Source organism: Microcebus murinus, chromosome 14 (genome assembly GCF_040939455.1).
Source record: "Microcebus murinus isolate Inina chromosome 14, M.murinus_Inina_mat1.0, whole genome shotgun sequence".
Classification (NCBI taxonomy): Eukaryota; Metazoa; Chordata; class Mammalia; order Primates; family Cheirogaleidae; genus Microcebus; species Microcebus murinus.
The window spans coordinates 45954291-45972872 of NC_134117.1; the positions used below are offsets into that span (position 1 = coordinate 45954291).

Genomic DNA, 18582 nt, shown 5'->3' on the forward strand with positions numbered 1-18582 from the left:
AAAATGGAAGAGATCTTTATCTGGAGCCTACATCTTTCTTAAATGGAGCTTGGCTTTTAAAAGAACAGGAACAAAACGTCATAGGTGCTATTGTGCTCAGCAAGTCTTCTGCCCACTGAGGAAATATTCTCATTTCTCTGCATATTTACATAGCACATTTGTGTATTTGGCTTTTGGTTTCACTCCCTAGCCCTAAAAGCTCTTCTGCCATTTTTATTGCCAGGGTCTAGCACTCTGAAAGGTGAACAGTACATGAGATGAGAAATTCTCTAGACTTGTTGGAACTTTAACAAGTGTGTGTACTTCATCTTCAGAAGGGAAAAATATACCTTTTATTGGCTTCATATTTGGTGAAAGATTGCTTCCCACACTTCACAGGGAAGTTGTATTTTCTATTTCTGGCTGAGAAGGGAAATGTCTGGCCAAGCCTTAGAATTTATCAAGCCTGGAATCAACTCAGAGGTGTAATGACTTCATTTGGGATCAGATCAGGTCTGAAGCCCCAATGGAACCAATATGTCATTTCTTTTGTACTAAAAAAAACAGAAAGAAAGAAAGAAACCCTAGTAGTATAAGAATAGTAGTAGCATTTTTGACCTGACATGCACACCAACTTTATTTCCCTCTGCCCCTAAAATATTCTGCCCTAAGGACACCAGCAAATCTTCATTCCTGGAATTTCTCATTGGTTTGACGCCGTGAAAATGCCTATGAAGCAGGTGGAGTGAGTTTGAGATTCAAATGCAGCCCTAAAGATTTCCCAGTTCTTTCCCCCACTCTCTGGATTGAATCACTTCCAGACATTATTAAAATATCATTTTTCAGTGCTCTATAAATAGATGGATTCTCATTTCTTCTCTTAGGTTCTGTTTGCTAAATGTTTTGGCCCAAAAGTTCAGTCATTCCATGCAAGCATTAATCAATACAGGAGACATTAGTGGTTACTTGTTCAGATGAGATTTGACATTATTTTTCCAGTGCTTACGATGAGGGGAGGGGAACATTGCCTAATAAAGATGAAGGGTCTTTTCTTCTTTTGTATGAAATGCAAATGATGAGGACATGTGTGATATACATTTCTCTAATGTGAGGCTGCTGCTTTTTGTTGAGAGAAAGAGGCACGGCCCTGTAGGATTTTAGACTTTGTAAATATAAAATTATCTGCCTTGGTGTTTAAAAAAATAATAAAAGGGAGAAAGAGTTGGCAGGTTGCCAGATTACTTACATTACAGTAATAGATTTGCTGACCTCTGACTTCTGCTGTAGAGAAATGTATTGAATTTTTCATAATATCAGATGAGGCAGATCTAAAAACCTAGTATACCGAGCACCATTATTTAACTTGAGATTTAGCAAAGCTGAAATCTTTTCAAACCAGCAATTTCATGTCTGATGATAATTTAATGGCTCAGATGCTAATAAATCAAGATTAGAATGCCATTCATTGATTTGTTAATTTTAACTTGGGTTGATTTTAAGTCATCTTTATTTTTTTAAAAAAGAAAGAAGAATGAGAAGGAGAAAAAAAAAATCTTGCTTTTCACAGTGACTGAATTTAATAAGAATCTCGGTGATAGCAAAAAGCTCCCCTACTGTTTCTGCTTTGGGATGGAAAATGTTATTCTTGTATTATTCCTAGGGAAAAATAAAATCTCATGCTGCTACAAATCTTATGCCTATGGAAAGATGTTATTTTTTAATACATAATGGCTTACCTGTTTCAGATCCATTAATGGCATCGTAAATAAGCATTTTACTAATCTGAAATGTGAATCTGGATAATAGTAAAGGCCCATTTATCTGTCCAGCTTTCAATACCCAGGCATGATGTAGATGAGGAAGAGGGAAAACCTCTCTGGATTTTCTAATGAATATATCGCATCTCTTCCCCATTGCTTCCACCCACCTAAAACTCAGACCCCACTCTTAATTTGCAATCCATTGAAAATACGTCTCCTGTGTAATGAGTTCTTGGGGACTGGAGTGCATGCTAGCTTTTATCTGTACAGTTTAGAAACTGATTAAATCTTTGTTGTAAAACAAATATTTGAAGCATAATCATCCTCAAGGCACAAACATGTTGCAATATACTAAATTCTTTGTTTAATACAAACCTACTCAGCTTCCCACATTGGGCAATGTTGACCTTATATTGACTAACCTATTTTTAACGATATGGCATGCATGGTGAACGTTTAAATGTTCAGAAACCTATACTAGCTTTCATCCTCCTGTGCTGTAAAAACTTCTAATAATCAAATGATAAGATCATATCCTGTGGGGTAATTGTGTTGTACCATGACAGGATAACTGAAAAAACATTCAGTGAAAATCACACCAAATGGAACGGAAGTCACTATATGAAGCAGCGACTGTTTGTGTGCGTGTGAGACCATGCCTTGTTCTTCAAAGCTTAGCTGGTTATATTTCTACTTGCTTCCTTTAAGCTGCTGCCTTGCTTGTTTTATTTTGGGAGCCTTTTTTTCCCCCAAGCCACTATAATTATCTTTCAATGATTTAGAAGGAGGAAAAAAAAAAAACAATTGACCTTTACACACACACACACACACACACACACACACACACTCTTTCCCTCTGGAAGCCTTAAACAAGCAGGGCTTGTGTTTGGATTCAGTTTTACCTTAGTCATGCCTCTTTCCAGATACAAGAAACATTTAATTCCAGATTTCCTGCTTCTGGCTTTAGGCCTTTGACCAGCAAAGTGAAATGTATTTTTTACTGCTGTCGGCCAGCCAGCTGCTGAGTTGAGTGAAGGGGAGAAAAAATTGAAAGAAAATATTAAAAAAAAAAAAAAAGAAAGAAAGAACTGAAATGAAAAAGCTGCCCTGCCTTGTGAACTTGCAAAATTGTAAAAGGAAATTATAGTCTTCCTTAGCACCCATATAGAGAGCCGGGGGTTGGCCTAAGACTGTCAGAACCCGGGCAGAGGAGTCCTCTGGGGTCCACTGGGTGTCTCTCCCACCCAGTTCTCTGTTCTCTCTCAACCTCTCCCCACACTCAGAGGTAATCTCAGTGAACAGGGTACCTTATGGTGTCACCATCTCCACTAGGGAATGAAGTTGGGGGAAGGGTGGCCCGGTAAGCAGTAACCATTGGAACATCCAGACTTGAATGCTCCTTGAGTTCCCATGGCAACAAAACAAAAGTAAAAACAAACCTATCTGTCCCAACAATAAAATATGTTTTCATGAAACTCCATTTAAAAGATTTTTTTCCAGTTTGAAATATTCAATGCATTTTGCTCCTAGACAAAAATCCCCAACCTGCTGATATTGAAGGGGGATAAAGTCCCTGTTAGAACCAGGCAGATAAAAGGAATTGGCGGGGGGTGGGGGGGATATTGAGGACTTCACAGATGAGATGGAATAAATTCAAGTATGAACAAGATTGCTTTTTTCTCTCTTCTTCTGCTTAGTTATGCTTTTTATTATATAAACATTAACTGTAATATTACAGTGGGAAGCAGGTATTTGGCAGCCATATATTATTTTAGTAAGTCTACACAGAGAGAGCAGTTTCCAGTTTTAGCAGCTGTAACATGTTTAAACTCAGTTTGTAATGGGATCTGAAGATAACTATTCCCCACGGGCTGTGTTGATCTTCATGGCTGGCCCACTGCCAGATGTCGGGCTCCAGAGTATTATTCATGCCTCCTCGCACATACCTTGTCCGAGCATGCTCAGTAAATGAATTTTGTTTCTAATATGCTATAAATTAAGATTTGATTTTCCCATACTTTTCTTGGTATTTTATTATTAAAGAAGAAAATATGATGATCACAAATGCCCCCATGCCTGGACTCTCAAACCTGAACCACTCGTGTGTGGTTAAGTAGCTGAGATCCAGATCGCAGAGTTAGTAACCAATTTTAGGATAGCTAACAAATATTCAAAAACTCAAAGAAGTTTTTGCCTGGGAGTCTTAGTTTGAAAATAATTAGGAGCCCCAATATTTGAACAGATTTATGTTGTTTATAAGCCAAGTACATTTTCTTCATTGAGTCAACTTGTCTTATTTAAAACAAATTATGTTTGCCGTATTAAAGTTCATATTTTTAAGGCTGAGTCTTGTATTAATCCCACAGTGAGTCATTAATCATACCAAATGCATTATAAAAACTTTAATCACTGAAGTTGAAACTGAGATTGTAATGCAATCCATCCCTTTTAATTACATCAGCTATTTTTCCCTTTCAGATAAAGAGCTACGTCGCAAAGGGAAAACAGATTAAAACCAGAGCTGTTTGATGTTTCTCTTTTTAGAGCATTTTTATGTACTTTGCTTAAAAAAAAATTATATAATTAAAATGCTTGGAAATCTGCTGCCCCTCTGATTATTGCGGCTTGAATAGTCTGTCCACTTTCCTTCTCTCTGGGGCCCTCTTTTGCTTGGCACCCTAAAACAGAACTCCTCCTGCTAGGGTCACCTGCCCCCTCAACCCTGCTGTCAAATGAGATAGCTCTCTCTCTGCCATGCTGTGCTTGCCACACGCTTTTTTTTATCTTAGGTGTTTGGTCTACATTTTTACTTGAATCAAAATAAAGACTTTGGAGTTGGGCAGAACTAAGTTCAAATTCTACCTCTAACAAATTATGTGACTCTTAGAAAAAATTGTTTAACCTTTTTGGACCTCAGTTGCCTCATAGGTTAAAAAGGGAACAATAATAATAATAATAATAACAATACTTCATATAGATGTTGTGGAGATTATACGAAATCATCTTTATAATGTACCTGGCGCATACTAGTACCTACTAGAATATAAGCTTAATGAGGCCAGGGTCATTTGAATGTTTTGGTCACTGCTGTCTCTCACTGCCTAGAACACTACCTGGTACCTACTAGGTGTGCAGTAAGTAGCTGTTGAGGGAATGGCAAATGAACAGCAGCTATCACCATTGTCTGTGGACCCCAACCCCCGGGCTGAGGACTGGTGCCAGTCTGTGGCCTTTTAGGAACTGGCCGCCTGAGCTCCTCTTCCTGCCCCTCACGGCACCCCCAAGTCCACGGAAAAATTGTCTTCCATGAAACCAGTCCCTGGTGCCAAAAAGGTTGAGGACTGCTGATTATTGTTGCTGTTATTGTTGTGATGTTGTTGGCACGGAGCCAAGTGCCGTGGGCAGTGATGATGATGTTAACATAAGATGCTTCCATTGGTACCCTTGTTAGATGCACCCAAAAAACCAAAAAGAGGTCTTGCAGAGAAGTGTGTAAGTTACCAAGTACTGATTTTGACCGAGAAAGTAGACCACTAAACTGTGGAGTTTAAGTTTCTAGAAGTGCATCGGCGTCATTAGGGATGAAGTCATTCAATAAGTTGCTTGTACTAAAATAAAAGAAAGTAAACTTCCATAGCATTGATGCTGCTGGAATTACCTAACTGACCGATCCTCTCTTCTGCTGTCCTTTTTAGATTAATCCTACCATATGAAAGGTTTATTAAAGGAGAGGAAGACAAGCCCCTTCCTCCAATCAAACCTCGGAAACAGGAGAACAGTTCACAGGAAAATGAGAACAAAACAAAAGTATCAGGAACCAAACGCATCAAACATGAAATGCCTAAGAGCAAGAAAGAAAAAGAGAATGCCCCAAAGCCCCAGGATGCATCAGAGGTGAGTTGCTTTGCTACACAGAAATAGCTCTATGAGACATATCCTGCCCTGAGGTATTCGGGAACCCTGAATCCACAGCTGTATTCTTGCTCAGTTGCGTGGTTAGATTAAGAAATCAAAAAACCTAAGCTTCACAGTTCCCCAAATAGTTCCCCAATTCCTAAAAACCTTTCAGTTTGTTCAGGAGCTGAAATGTAATGCAGGGTGTTGAATGGGGGTAGGCCAATAATAGAATCTAGAAGAAAGTTGAAAACCTCCAGTAGAAAACTGATAGCAGGACTGAGCATGGTGACTCATGCCTGTAATCCTAGTGTTTTGGGAGGCCAAGGAAAGAAAATTGCTTGAGGCCAGGAGTTTGAGTGCAGCCTGGGCAACACAGTGAGACCCTGACTCTACAAAAAAGAAAATTAAAAATTAGCCAGGTGTGCATGCACTTGTAGTCCTAGCTACTCTGTAGGCTAAGACCAAAGAATCGCTTGAGCCCAGGAGCTTGAGGCTACAGTGAGCTATGATTGTGTGCCACTGCGCTCCAGCTTGGGTAAGACAGCAAGACTCTATCTTTAAAAAAATAAAAAAGAAAAGAAAACTGACAGCAAATGCTCAGATTTTAAGAGAAGGAGCAAGAGCTACAGCTCTTTAAAATCAAGGGATTCCATTGTGAAATGTGGTTTCTTGGCCATTTCATGGCCAGTCTGTCTGAGGAATTGATGTGACTTTAAGTGGTGTGACATGCTTTGGAAGAGTCTAGGGAGGAGGGACGTTGGAATCGATGGGCTCTTTCTCTTCAGGACTCGCCTGAAAATTTTAGAGATATATTTGTCTCCCATGACTTCTGTGCGACAGCCTTGGGTCAAGACCAATTTAGAAATATCATAAGTGCATATTATTTAGAGGGGAATTTTGAAATGGTTACTCCGAAACCATTATTATCTCTCATATTAACAGGTAGTTTCTGGACCTTTTAAAACAAGCCCCAGCTACCCGCAACCCCCAACAGCCCTTTTGTAGAAGCCATTACCATGGGCTTACAGCCAGTCATGTAGGCCGATCTGGGCTGTGTTTCAACATGAATAATAAAAAACCTTGCTGCCCATAAAAAAAAACTTAGCAGCCGCATTTGGAGACGGCATGTTCTAGGACTCAACCCTAGAGGGAATTTTGGTGCTAATATTAAATACCCCCTAAAAGTCAGGTTTATAATGAACACATAAGAGACTCCCTAATTAAACACTGACTTAAAACACACACACACACACACACACACACCCAACCTCCTATTCAGACATTAAGTCACCAAACTGACCTCTGTATGAGAAGATAGTGTTAATAGCAAGAGGAGAATTTTAGTTTTTGTTTTCAAGTTTCATAATTATTTTAAGCTCTAGTAATTAAAAGAAGAGGCAGGGGGAGGATGATGTAGATTTCTAAACATCTGCAAGCTTGCAACATGAAAAGCCAAAAGCAAGGAAATTCCAAGTTAAGGCTTACATTCCATTTTTCCTTTATTCTGTTAGCCTGGTGATTTATTATAAGGTTTCGGATCAGAGAGCTCTATTAGCTACCATATGTATAGTGTTGCCAGAGTACCAGGGGACAAACTGAGGATCAAGGGGCCAAGTGACCTTTGAACGACTCCACTTTGGGGATGGAGTTTGAGACGGTTGGTTTGGGGGGTTGTGGGCGGAATCTCAGCCCATGCACTGAGTCCATCAGCTTTGGAGATGACCATTCCCAGAAGTGGAGCCCTACTCTCTGGAGTCCACAGAAACCCTTAAAACTGTTAGGCTGTCCCTTTCCTATAGGCCCCAGCTGTTCCCTTCAGGGATCTGTGAGTGTCTCTGATTTCAAGGTTGTCACGATGGGGTTATCTCAACTTCATAGAATCCCCACCCTCCCTGAGGTTGACCTTATTGTAAGAACCACTCCCCAAGTCCAACATAGACCCATGTTATTAGCCAGGTACATTCTTGCTCAATGACTGTGTCTGGGATTTTTGGTTTGGATTTCATTGTTGTCATTGTTGTTTTCATTGTTTTTTAATTTTTGGTGTTTTCAATATGAACACAGTGAACACAATGGAGGTATAGGAAGGGTGATAAACCCCTTTTGGTCAAACCCACTATATTTGGGTAATTGGATTGCATGACACCTGGTGGGAAGGTAATATCTAATACACTAAAGCAGATCATAGAATGTCATCCTAAAAAGAGGGTATCTTCTTTTTTTCTGCCTAGCTTTTCGAAGTCCTAAACCAGTGTTATAACCAGAAGCATGGACCTCTGATATGATTGAAGGCCTAGGCTGTAGAAACTTCAGTGGGACCAAGCGTCCCCAGCCCCACAGCAAAGCCTAGTCACATAAGAAACTAACAATTAAATGCAATTTGTCTTTTTCCCTTCCCTTACTCATTTTTCTGTATTTTCATGTAATGTATAAGCTCAAGAGACCAATGATGATTATTAATGTAGAACAAGTAATGATGTTTGTACTGGAAAAGGCAGCTATTAGTACCAAAAAAAAAAAAAAAAAAAGAAAAAGTTATAAAGCTAAGCAAAGACCTTCAGGTATAACTCATCCCTAAAAAGCAGGCATGTCTTTAAGTGGATTTGACGAGAAATACCTATGGAATGGGCATGATTCCCTAAAATGTTTGTTCCTATGTATCCCTAAACCAGCATCTTCAGTCTTACCTAAAGACCCCAACGTGGCTGACACTTCTTTTCTTTAACAGAGAAGAACAAACAAAGTTCAAGGGATGAGCTGGCGGTGGGGGGAGGCCAGCCCAATATAGTTGTTTTGTGACTGTTCCATTAAGACATGTCAGGGCAGAAGGACAGCAATTTTATAAGGGCTTGTCAGCCAGCTGGGTCGCAGATGGAAAGTTAAGATGACCTTTTAAGGTCACCATTTACACAGCTATGTAATGCAATTTAAATGAATCGAATTGTGACCACAACTTCCATCAATAGGGGTAGATAAAGAGTGTCCATCTCATTGACTATAATTTATTTCATTGAACAGAAAAGCCGTATTTGTGGTGGCACCCACTGCCTGAATTGTGACAACTTTATTGTTGGCTTTGATAGAAATGTAATTTGCTACAGCCTAGAAGGACCAAGAATGTCCTCAGTCCCTCAGGTACACAGGCCACCATTGCAACTTCATACTTCTTTAATATTTTAGCATTATCTACATGACACTTGGCACCGAGTAGAAATTATTAACATTTGAGCATAACTAATTTTCAATGCATTTTATTGAACACATTAGGAAGGAATTTGCCCTTTCAAAGAAAGGCAAGGAGTTACAGTAAGTTTGTTATTTATTGTTGACACAGGCCTGGTTGGATTTTTTGAAAGAGAGATGCTTAAAAAACATCTTTCTCAGGAGTGTCATAAAACACAACATGTAATTTAAAACCCATTTGGGTAATTGACTGATTTGACAAGAAGACAAGCTTAGAATTAAACTATATATTAGAATCAGGAGTGATATGATTGTATACCATCAGTACATAACGCTTTGCTATTTTGATAGGTGTCTCATAAGGGACTGGAGCGAATATGCATATTTCCCCTAGTGTTTCTGTAATTTAGATTTCTTTGTTTAGAGCCATGATTGAGGAGTAATAAAGCTTTACAGAAACTCCACGAGCTGATTGACAAGCCTGTTTTCAAGAAAAACTACTGTGCTTAATGCCTTATTTCATAGCAAAGGATGTCAGTGAGTTTGATTTTCTTCTGACTGTCTTTTGAAATATTTTATCAGGTTTCATCAGAGCAAGAGAAAGAACAAGAGGCTTTAAGCCAGAAAAGCATCCCTGAGCCTCTCCCAGCTGCAGACATCAAGAAAAAAATGGAAGGGTACCAGGATTTTGCAGTGAGGCCCCTGGCGTCCAGAGCAGACCCAGAAAAGGACAGTGAAACAACTGACCCAGGTTCCAACAGCGAGAAGCCGGCAGAGGAGGTGGGAGAGAAGGGGCCCGCACCTCCGCCCCCAAGTGCTCCTCTGGCCTCTGAAAGGGACCCAGCTTTGGTCCCTGGGGCCGGTAAACAGTCTCTCACCTCTCCCAGCGCCCTGGTGGATTCCAAACAAGAATCCAAGCCCTGCTGTTTCACAGAGAGCTCTGAAAATGACCTCCAAGAAGCGTCCTTTCCCAGCTACCCCGCCACGCAGCCACCGCTGGCCAACCAGCACGAGATGGAGGATGACAAACTGCCCGCCATGGCAGATTACATCGCCAACTGCACCGTGAAGGTGGACCAGCTGGGCAGCGACGACATCCACAATGCACTAAAGCAGACCCCGAAGGTCCTTGTGGTCCAGTCATTTGACATGTTCAAAGACAAAGACCTGACTGGGCCCATGAACGAAAACCATGGACTTAACTACACACCCCTGCTCTACTCAAGGGGCAACCCAGGCATCATGTCCCCACTGGCCAAGAAAAAGCTTCTGTCCCAAGTGAGCGGGGCCGGCCTCTCCAGCAGCTACCCCTATGGTTCCCCACCCCCCTTGATCAGCAAAAAGAAACTGATTGCCAGGGATGACTTGTGTTCGGGCTTGTCCCAGGCCCACCACGGCCAGGGCGCTGACCACATGGCGGTCAGCCGGCCATCGGTGATTCAGCACGTCCAGAGTTTCAAAAGCAAGCCCTCGGAAGACAGGAAGAGCATCAATGACATTTTTAAGCACGAGAAGCTGAGTCGATCTGATCCCCACCGCTGCAGCTTCTCCAAGCATCACCTTAACCCCCTTGCTGACTCCTATGTCCTGAAGCAAGAAATTCAGGAGGGCAAGGACAAACTGTTGGAGAAAAGGGCACTCCCCCATTCCCACGTGCCCAGCTTCCTGGCGGACTTCTACTCGTCCCCTCATCTCCATAGCCTCTATAGGCACACTGAACACCATCTTCACAATGAACAGACATCCAAGTACAGAGACATGTACAGAGAATCGGAAAACAGCTCTTTCCCTTCCCACAAACACCAAGAAAAGCTCCATGTAAATTATCTCGCGTCTCTGCATCTGCAAGATAAAAAGTCAGCCGCAGCAGAAGCCTCCACCGATGACCAGCCTACGGATCTGAGCCTCCCCAAGAACCTGCACAAACCCACCGGCAAGGTCCTGGGCCTGGCCCACTCGGCCCCAGGACCCCAGGAGAGCAAAGGAGTCTCCCAGTTCCAGGTCATAAGCAGCCAGGGTCGAGACTGTCACCCCAAAGCCTGTCGGGTATCGCCCATGACCATGTCGGCCCCTAAAAAATACCCCGAATCCCTTTCAAGGTCAGGAAAATCTCACCATGTGAGACTGGAGAATTTCAGGAAGATGGAAGGCATGGTGCACCCCATCCTGCACCGGAAAATGAGCCCGCAGAACATTGGCGCAGCGCGGCCAATTAAGCGCAGCCTGGAGGATTTGGACCTTGTGATTGCCGGCAAAAAGGCCCGGGCCGTGTCTCCCCTGGACCCATCCAAGGAGGTCTCTGGGAAGGAGAAGGGCTCTGAGCAGGAGAGCGAAGGCAGCAAGGCAGCGCACGGCGGGCATCCCGGGGCCGGATCCGAAGGCCACAAGCTTCCCCTCTCCTCCCCTATCTTCCCAGGTCTGTATTCCGGGAGCCTGTGTAACTCGGGCCTCAATTCCAGGCTCCCGGCTGGGTATTCTCATTCTCTGCAGTACTTGAAAAACCAGACTGTGCTTTCTCCGCTCATGCAACCCCTGGCTTTCCACTCGCTTGTGATGCAAAGAGGAATTTTTACGTCGCCGACAAATTCTCAGCAGCTGTACAGACACTTGGCTGCGGCCACACCTGTAGGAAGTTCGTACGGGGACCTTTTGCACAACAGCATTTACCCTTTAGCTGCTATAAATCCTCAAGCTGCCTTTCCATCTTCCCAGCTGTCGTCTGTACACCCCAGTACGAAACTGTAGGCCCAGCAGCCCAAAGCAGGGGGCTAACAGAGCGTCACTCCTACTCTGGGGTGATGGCTTATAGAATTAGAAGTCAGTATTTCTTCTAATCTGGGGGTACGATCAGTCCCAGCTGTAGGGGCCGAGAGGGGAGGTGAACATGCCTGATTTTTCGGGGGCAACTCCAGCGTTGGTTGGCCAGTCTTGACCCCCTTCCAACACGGATGGATGCCCTGGCACCTCCAGATCATTCACTTTGCATGTGGGCCTTGTGAAGGGATTTGTGTATATCCAGGAAGAACTTAGAGGACCCCATCTGAGTTCGATGGTCAGGAAACAATCTAGGCAACAAAAAAAAAAGGGGGCAGGCATTTCAAAGGAAGGGGCAAGGAAGACTGGCAAACATGCGCCAAGGGATGCCCCTCTTTTCTTAAAACTCTCCAAGGTTCAATCAATGCAATGTATAGTGAACTTCAATAGATCTTTCATTTTGACACTATTAAACAATCCAGAGAAGTAAACACTGTTCAATTGACTGTATATATTTGCTTCTTAAAACTACCAGTATCACTGTTTGCTTACCTAATTTATATACAGGTAGTTCCATTTTCTCCCAGTTCCTCTTGTCTTTTTTTTTTTTTTTTAATTAAACAGTATCACATTTGTTTGCAAGTCTTTTTTGTTTTTGGTTTTGGTTTTGGTTTTGTTTTGTTTTAAAGGCTGACTGACTGTCCTAGTTGTTGATGTGTGTTTGTACCTTTTCCACATCTTATTTTGAGCAGCTTTGGGTGGTAAAGTTATTGTTTACAAATTGAAGCAACTGATTTCAGTGGAACAAATGAAAAAGAAGCAGTCGAGCACACAATAGTGCAAAGAACGTTCCTTTGCAGATCCGCAACTTAAGGATTTTGTTCCTCATAAATGGCATAGTTGAAAGAGCTTATACACTGCTTACCCGGCCAAATGCTTTGCTTTGAAGTATTGGGTTATGTGAAAATATTGAGCATTGTACTTACCTTATCTAGGCTGTGAAACTGTCCTACATACCAGAGGAATCATAAAAACAAAAACCTCACTGGCAGCAAGCTGCCGAATAACAACAGAGTCTAGAGGACATATTTGTGGGCTGCACAGATATTTTAGGAATTTCAGAAATTAGAACAGGAGCCAAAATGATTTACATTGGTGTTGGCACTGATCCCTTTAAATGGTCTGGGAAAGGGGGTTGGGAAGAGGATGGAGCTCAGCTATCAGAAGAGGAGCAGCTGAAGTCCTCCTAGCTTCTCTGGGCCTCTGTCTTTTGAGTAATGCATAGTCACATTGCTTTCATCAAGTTGGTTTCTTGTCATTCCCAAGAAGAATCTTCCAGGCCACATCTTTGGGGATAATTGGCATACTGGATTAGCCATTTCAAAAGAAAGTCATCCTCGTTGGGTTTATGGGGCATGAGTTTCGTGTGTATGCACACACATAAGGTGGTTTTTGTCTTGTTTTTAACCACCTGGCAATACAGTATGCTTTATGATTTCTTTTATTGTTGGAAATAAATGATCAAGCTGTTCAAGCAGTCAAAAGATGTGGAGAATGCCTATGGTCATTCTTGCCACTTCATTCTTTTTGCTACCGGGATGTAACATCAGGGTGGATGCATTTTCTAATCCTGTTAAAGGTCGATGGATACAGAGGTTGGATTTTCTTCCCAAGTCCCATCCCTGCTGAAGACTGCTTGGATGAACTCCCCCGGCCACTTGCTCCCTCCCCCAACACTACCAGTAGACTTTAGAACCATAGTTATCCAAGTCTTTTACCTCTGAGATATTTAATTCTATGAAAATCGATGACAATTTTCAACTTCTAAATAGGTAACTCGACTGCAAAATAATCAAAAACTGATAACAGTGAAACTGCGGCTCTTAAACAAAGCCATGCATGCCGTGCATTTGTATTGAAATGTCTCCATGATATGAAGCCAAATATTCAATGTAACATACTTAATATCCAAAGGTGGAAACAAAAGAATGTAGAGATCCAGTGTTAAGAGTTCCATTTGCTTCAATTAATTATTTACCTTCCTGTGGAATAATATATATATATATATTTAATAGAACCATAGGTAGACTAGTAGAATTTAGATTATAAATGTGTGAGTGCAGATTATCCTGCTATTGCACAAGATAGAGGGGGGGAAAAAAATCTCAAATTCCAGCTGGCAAAATGTTAGCCAGGACACATATATAAAAGTTGCACTAGAGGGAATGGTCACAGAATCGCAGGATGTGAAAGAAAAAGGAAACTCCAGTGGTTCTGCAGCAGACATGGGCTAGATCGTACTTGGTTTCTGTGAGTTCATTTCTCAGAAAAAAACAAAAAACAAAAAAAACGGGAGCCATCTGTCCCCAGTGGAGCTCACCTATCTATTTGTAATATGGGGCATTTGTTTTCCCCACTGCAAAGATTTCAGTTGTGGTTTCATCATGTTGGAATTTGATCACACCACTTTCAAACAATGTTAACATAGTCCAGCTTTTGTTTTTCTCACGTCTTCCGAGAGGAGACTCACTGTTTCTGTCCGAGGAAGCTCATACCCTCAGCAGAACATCAGGACAAATAAAGAGAAATAGGGGTATACATTCCCAACAGAAGCAGTGTGTGATTTGTTTTAAAACTCCGAACAGAAATCTTGGAAATCTTTCAAAAAGACCATTGAATTCTTCATTGGCTGAGAACTACGTTTTTAAAAAGTCTTAAATAGGGCTTTGTTTGCATTGTTTGAGTTCAAGGGGTCTTATTATTGAATGGAATTGCACAAGCCTTTCTTTGTGCAGTCAAACCATTGTTATTGGTAGATCTGTAAAGGAAACTGTGGAATCTAATTGGCAATGGAGTCATAAATCTATTTACTGAGTATGGCTTCCAAGAAATGTTGCAATTCAAAATGCACTAAGTCCGTGATTTATTGGAGATTTGGAGATTCTAAATACTATTTTTTAAAAACCTTTCCATGCAATTTCTGGTTTAACTTTTGGCAACTCAATAATAAAAAAAAAATAATGATAATAAAAAAAAAAAGCCCAACAGAGTTTCAGAATTAAGTATTCTCCTAGTAAGTAATTCAAACTTGTAATATTTGCCACAGGACTGACTTATTTATTTACTAGCTAGAAGCTCTTAAGTTCACTTGTTTATCAGGGCATATACAGAAGGGTTTGTTAAAACTCGATGTTGACTTTACAAGTTTCTGACCTGGTGCATGAATTCTCAAGTACTGTAATTTCACTGTGTTGATGTGTCTGATGGAAGTTTTGAGGTGGTCCCACAAAAATATTTTATGTAGTGTGCCTTCAAAGAGAACCATTTATTTCTCTTCTTCTTCACTTATTGTCCCACAAAGTCACATTTGGTGGTGGTCAGCCAAGTCCCATCCGGTCTAGTTTTACTCTTGTCCCAATTTTAAAGAGAAATGGGAACGATTTCGCCCTGGTGAGACCCACACCTTTGCAATGATTATCTTGAGCACTTAAAGTCCAGTGTTGGCTGTTGGTGTATTTGATATTCTGCTTGTCTCCCCATGGTTGAAATATGTCTGAAGAATAGCAGCATAATCTCTTGGCTGTTTATACTTTTTTAAACTTTCCTGTGTTGTAAATATTGTATACTTTTGGTGATTCCAGCTATGTAACCTCTATGCTCTGTAAGGTGATTATTTGTATATAGCAACATGGCCCAGTGATATTATATAGTTTCCCAATGGAGAGGTTATTGAGTAACCTTTGCATTAGTTTAAACACTACCAGAAGAATGCTGAGCCAACTATAAACACTCAATTTTGTATGTTTTCCAAATTGTACTTATTACTGCTTTTGATACTGTATTACGTGCCAATAGTTTCCCAATCACATAGCAGGCAAGAGATATTTTGTACTTTTTGATCCACTGTAATATTTAATAAAAAATGTTACTATCTGTTTCCTTTTGGGTGTGAGTAATCTGTCACTTCTTCCCAAGGAGCCCTATGGCCTCACCAGAGGACTTTCCACCCTGTCATTTCTAAATTGGATAACAATAATAATGATGACAATGTCTAGGGTGCCCACTGGCATACATTATCTCTTCACAACCTCTTGTAAATTTAGCTATACCCATTTAACTGATGAGAAAGTTCAGCTTAGTTGACTTGATTTAAGATCACTTGATTAACAAATGGTGGAGCCAGGATTTGAACCCATGGCTCTTGTTTGTGAACTTCCTTTGTACACCACACTCCTCTGCTGGCAAATCACAAAATTTACTGTTTATTTGGTCAGTGATGATTTACTCATGCCTCAATTGCCAGGCATAGTGTTGGGAGCTGGGAATACAATGGTAAGTAAAAGGTAAATATTGTCTGTGGGCTTGTAAATCTTACAGGAAAGAGGGTTAATCAAATAGTCACTGTTATAAATGCAAAACCTTAATATGACTGAGTTCCAGGAGAGAGGCATGTGATGACTAAAATGACCCACAAAGAGGAAGTGGTGACTAAAGTGACGCATGATGAGTATGAGTTAACTAGGCAAGGGGGAATTGGGAGAAGAGTAGTTTAAACACAGGGTACCACGTGTGCAAAGGCCCTGAGGCAGGGACGAGTTTGGCTCCATAGAAGAGTTGGGAGGAAAAACCAGTGGGGCATGATTGCAATGTTGAATGAGTAAAGTTAGGTGAGAGAGAGTAGCAGGGGCCAGCTAGCTAGGTCCAATAGACAAGATTGATCAATTTGGTCTTTATCGTAGGCAAGAAAAGTTCATCATTTTAAATATCATTCTCTGGTGGTTGTGTGAAGGCAGATTGGGAGCATCCTAACCTCAAGGCACTGGGCATTTCGATGGGGATGGCTGAAGGGAATGATGGACACATTTCAGATGTAGTCATAAGGAGGAATGAATGGACTTGGTGATGGATTAAATGGGACAATTAATGGAAGGATGTTCTGGAAGGGTTGGAAATCTAGGGAAATACTGCATATTCTGAGGTCTGAGCTTCTTGTTCATAGACCTGATGTGATGAATAGATATTTCTGATCCTTCTTTGCCTTGATCCTCTGCCTCCACCTCTCCCTGGAATTGCTCAGGTCATCATGTGTTGTTGCAATGAGGCAATCACAAAGTAACATCCTGTGTGCTTGCTACTCAGTGAGTCCCAGAGATGGGGGCAGGGACAGCAGTCGGCCAGAGCGTTGGCTTACAACCAGCATGGCTTTGAATAGATAAGAGTAAATAGGCTGCCGGCAAGTGTGCCACCACAACTCTGGGAGGGCAGGAATAGCACATTTCTGTGACAAACACGGGGCCCTTTTCGCACCATGGTTGACTGTCTCTGAAGGACCCTGCCCAGGTCTCTCAGGTCAGCGGGAGTTGCAGCAACGTGTTAGGAGCCTCACCCTCTTCTTCCTGGCTGTCATCCCTTTGCTAATCCAGCACCCAACGAACACAGGAGGAACCCCTTCCCCCACGGTGCCCTGGCCCTCACTCTGAGTCATGTGTATTTATTTCACCGTTTCATGTGACTTGCTATGAGTACATCAGCAGAATGTCCTTCCAGCCATGACACACACCTGTAGACCTGATACTTGAATCATACACGACAGGAAACATCCTAAGTCACCCATTTTTTTTGCCAGGCCTGGTTGGCAAATACTGTCCAGAAGGAGGTGCCTTTACTAAAGATGTCACTCATAGAGCAAAGCAATGACAATGCCCAACGATGTGTTCTAGGAAAGTGGCCAAAGTTGACAAATGTTTCAGGGCTGGTAGTGACCAGGAAATAGGGGGTTGTTTACATCAACAAGTATGCAAGTGGCAGCAGGTGGGAGTAAGGTCGTCTAGCCAGGAACAATGTGAAAGAAAGCACAGCCTCCAGGATTGACCTAGGGAATATAGTAAATCACATTAATTTGGGCTTCCCTAATTCAGAATCCCTGAATTTTTGAATCTCCAGGCTAATTCCCAAGATAAATAACATTCCAAAGCACTTGTTTAACCTGCTTAAAAGAACACATTATTTTAAATCGTGTTAGCCATAACCATAGGCATTCAGCCAACTTAGTAAGAACAAGGTGATCTGTTCCCTGAGGTACCTATGCAGGAACTACTACTACTTTAATTATTGATGAAACTCCCTGTAGGACAGACCTGTCCAACAGAACTTTCTGGAATGTTAGAAATGTTTTATGATTCAGAGTTGTCCAATATTGTAGCCAACGTGGCTACTGAGCCCTTGCTATTTGCCCAGTGTGACAGAGGAACTGACTCTTTAATTTTATTTAATTTTTATTCGTTTAAATTTAAATAGCCATGGTGTGGCTAGTGGTTACTATATTGGGTAGCACAGCCATAGAAGGCCCAATTGGCCAATGTGCAAATATGGATAGACCCAATTAACAGATAGACCCAATTAACAGTATTTGCACATAAACCTTAGCATAAACACTAATGCAGGCAATTTTGTGCCTCTTTTCAGCAAAATGTGTTAATCCATTAAGGGTGACAGTGAATGTAACATTCTTTTTCATTTATGATGTACACATCATAAGCGTTTAAATACTTACTAAATAAATAAATTAAGGAGGAAGTGTTAAGAAAAGTCTATGTAATCTTGTATCTATGTATCTTGTAATACAGCCCTGGCTTTTATGTTAAATCTGATCATGTGAGGCTTAACTGCAACTTCCAGGAAGGCTGTGGAAGGTTAGATGTGGCCGCATTCAAGCCGCCCTACTTCACTCGATGTTAATTCAACATTAATCTATGGACACTGGGAGGGCGTTCAGTGCAGGGGACATGACCAGGTGGGCAGAGGAGGATCTAGGGGCCAAGTATGAGAAATCCACAACAAACATATTTTGAGTGTCCGGGTCCTAGTTCTTCAAACGTGGATCTGCTACTTTATTTCTCCTTTATGCATAATGATAACAACAACTAATGATCTTGACTGACAGCTCTGTATGTGCCAAACAGCATGGTTGTCTGGAATTAATTCGTTTGATTCTCAGCACCCCATGATG

At 41.5% G+C, this 18582-nt stretch overlaps 1 protein-coding gene across 4 annotated transcripts in view; it reads left to right on the plus strand.

Annotated features, from left to right (window-relative positions):
• ARID5B (AT-rich interaction domain 5B) overlaps positions 1–15511 on the plus strand; it is a 179556-nt gene extending 164045 nt beyond the window's left edge. For all 4 annotated transcript variants that reach the window (XM_012762747.3, XM_076010026.1, XM_076010025.1 and 1 more), the window contains 2 exons: positions 5435–5633; positions 9402–15511. In XM_012762747.3, the coding sequence (XP_012618201.1) occupies positions 5435–5633; positions 9402–11564 (2362 nt within the window). In that variant the 3' untranslated portion in view covers positions 11565–15511. The remainder of the gene's footprint in view (positions 1–5434; positions 5634–9401) is intronic.
• The last annotated feature ends 3071 nt before the right edge of the window (positions 15512–18582 follow it).